The sequence below is a fragment of the Curcuma longa genome, chromosome 21 (genome assembly GCF_044706935.1).
Source record: "Curcuma longa cultivar G26 ecotype Majalengka, Jawa Barat chromosome 21, ITB_CL_G26_1.1, whole genome shotgun sequence".
NCBI lineage: Eukaryota > Viridiplantae > Streptophyta > Magnoliopsida > Zingiberales > Zingiberaceae > Curcuma > Curcuma longa.
The window spans coordinates 4,678,881-4,681,892 of NC_133881.1; the positions used below are offsets into that span (position 1 = coordinate 4,678,881).

Here is a 3,012-nt window from a genome sequence, read left to right on the forward strand (position 1 = left end):
GGCGAGGGAAGAGCGAGGGAGGAGTGAGGTATTTAACGCGTTCAGAGTTCTGAACGCGTTAATCGGTGGACCATAATTTTTTTTAATTTTTTTAATGTTAACATCAATCGTCAAACGCCAAACCTAAGTGGTGGTCGACCACGTGGTCAATCACCATATAGTGGTCGACCACTAGTCGACCACCACTGCCAACCACGTGGCAATGGACCCGACCATGCGCATTAACGTTGCGATTAACACCAGCTGTGTTGCAGCTGCTCTTAGCACTATACTTGGTCAAAATTCCAACTACGAAAGAGTCCATCTATCAATCAATAAAGTAACCATATTACATCATGCAATTATTAGAAAATGGATAAATTTGTGATACTTTTACAAGGAAGATATTCTTTAATGATAGAGGCATGGTGCCCTCAACACGACAAGATGATTAGAGACGTAATAAATTTATTCCATCATAATCAATTCAATTCTGTCTTAAAATATAAAAAAAAATCTAATGAGTAATGAATGAAGCTCGTAGAACCATCGCACACGGCAATTGACTTCATTATTTAAGCAATCCACCAAACATTCAGACAAGCCGGTATTTAGTTTTCCACATTTATTATTTCGAAAATATAATTAAAGTAAATATTTGCTTTCTGGTCCCTCAGTTCTGCCACGCATTCCAAGCTGCAATTAATAAAGAAGAAAAATCAGTAAGGAAATCCTAAAATAATTCGTCATTTTTGAAAAAAAACAAATAAAAAATCATTCTTTTTGAAAATTTATTAATTTATAAATCTTTAAGAGATTAGTCTCAAGTACCAGCGGTCGTTACGGTCCACGCGGCGTCATCTTGGCCGATAGACCAGAAGAAATAGCCGCCGATCCCCGTCCCGCGCGCGTACTCCACCTTCCTCGCCGCCGTCCACGCGTCGTCGTACCCCACCCAGCTCGTGCCGGCGTAAGAGTACGCCTCTCCCCAGTTCACGTCGTGGATCACCGTCGCCCCGTTGTCCCCGTTGAACTGCACCACCTCCGAGTACCTCAGCACCCCGTCCGTTCCCGGCCCCGTTCCCGCCGCCGGCGCTCCCACCTCGTTCTGGTTCGGGTCCGTCAGCCGCCACGTACGCCCGTAGAGCGGCATCCCCAGCACCACCTTGGCCGCAGGCATCCCGGCGTTCACCCACGCAGTCACCCCGTCGCTCCCGCTGACTCCTGCTCCAGTGGGATCGTACAGCGCCGCGTGGAGCCCGGTGGTGTCCGGCTCCCACGGACCGTGGAGGTCGTAGGCCATCGAGTTGATCCAGTCCAAAGCGGCTGCCGTCTCCGCCACTGGGTACGACCGTGGCACCTCCCACTGGAAGCTCGGCTCGAACCGGACCGCGGCTGTGAGGAGTAGCCGTGGCTGGCCGGAGTCCGCCTCCACGGCAGCTCGCCACTCGGTGACGAGATGTCCGAAGTTGACCATCTCCTCCGTGTCATTGGGTTGCTCCCAGTCTAGGTCGAGTCCGTCTAGGTCGTACTGCCGAGCCACCGCGATAGTTGACTGGATGAAGGCGGCGCGCGAGGCGGGGTCAGCGGCGAGCGCGGCGAAGGCGGACGTGCTGCCTCCTCCGCCGATGGAGAGGAGGGCCTGAACGCGGGGCGAGTGTCCGTGGGCTGCAGCCGAGAAGGCGCGCAGCATGCGATCGTCGTCGTCGGTGACGGTAAGCTGGAAAGTGGAGGGGTCGACTTGAAGGAAGGCGTAAAAGAGGTGGGTGAAGAGGGAGAGGTTGATGGAGGAAGGAGGGAGTTCGGAATTTATCCATGTCGGCCAGTAGCCTCCTCGAATTGATGAGAACGCCATTGACGACGAGCACTTGAGGAGCTGATGAATTGGGGACGAAGAACTGCAACTTCTTTATAGAAGAAATACGCAAGCTTTCAACGTAATTGACTCTTCCACCAAATAAACCCGATTTATTTCTAAATCTCCGTGAGAAAAAAAAATGCGCATGTCTACTGCAAAAAAAAATCCGGTTTCATTTGCAAATCTCTTTCCCCACGAAGTAGCAATGTCAACTCATCCGTACAAGTTAAAATCCATCATCCAAGTTATCCTATACGACTAATCTCGTAATCATCTAAAAAAATAAATAAATAAATTATAATTAACCATAGGATATTACTTCAGTTTCATTAAAATTCGATCCTTACTTGTTCTGTAATAACGATCATCTATGAAGAGGTAAATCAAAAAATTACAATTGACCACTAGACATTACTTTAATTTCATCAAAATTAGATTCTTATCTGCCCCGTAATAACTAACTAAATGGAACATTCAATTTCAACTATTCTATAAAAGGTAGAATCTCCCACCTTAGCGGCATCACACGGTCGGCTCTACGATCATCTGTGAGAAGGTAAATCGAAAAACTACAATTAATCATGATGTAGAAGGGTGTTGTCTGACTTTATCAGAATTCGAACTCTTGTCCTCTTCTGCAACTTCAATTTCAACTCTGAATATATATAAAAGCTGAAGAAACGTTCAAATCATCATATGAAACATGCATGTGACATTAATTAATAACTATAAAAAAAGCTTAAATGAAAAATAAATATGGTATATAGAAAATAAATAATGAAAAAGTTATTTCAAGACTGCGACATTAATTAATATATCTTTAAAAAAGGCTACTAGATCAATAAAAATTATAATAGAGTGTTTGACACTTAAAAGGGACACGCATCTAAACAATTAGAAAAGATAGATGTTTAAAATTCGTAACCTATATCACATTCATATATTAAAAAAATAATTCACGATCATCACAATGTTATTAATCACTCTTATTATTTTAAAATATAATTATGCAATTTTATTTTAACTAATAATCAGTCTTATGATACCTAAATGAATACAAGTAATATAATAGTCAATTGAGAATAGGATTGACTTGTAACGTTTAGAGAGAGAAATTCCATTTTTTTCTCTGAGGGTGATGACAATCCAATCCAGTGATCTCGACAGCGAGAGTA

General features: G+C 43.7%; 1 protein-coding gene across 1 annotated transcript; it reads right to left on the reverse strand.

Moving 5' to 3' along the window:
• Window positions 1-517: 517 nt before the first annotated feature.
• LOC141815404 (class V chitinase CHIT5-like) lies at window positions 518-1,847 on the reverse strand. The gene is made up of 2 exons (XM_074703354.1): window positions 811-1,847; window positions 518-675 (listed from the first exon to the last, which is right to left on the reverse strand). Exons 1-2 carry the CDS (start codon window positions 1,832-1,834, stop codon window positions 653-655), a joined length of 1,047 nt encoding a protein of 348 aa, XP_074559455.1. The 5' UTR covers window positions 1,835-1,847; the 3' UTR covers window positions 518-652.
• Window positions 1,848-3,012: the final 1,165 nt, after the last annotated feature.

What these genes read in the sequence shown, in the direction of transcription:
- LOC141815404 (XM_074703354.1), bottom strand. Translation starts at nt 1,834, where the DNA reads ATGGCGTTCTCATCAATTCGAGGAGGCTACTGGCCGACATGGATAAAT. An exon ending in GTGGACCGTAACGACCGCTG is followed by an intron (nt 676 to 810) that starts GTACTTGAGACT and finishes TATTAATTGCAG; the next exon opens with CTTGGAATGCGTGGCAGAAC.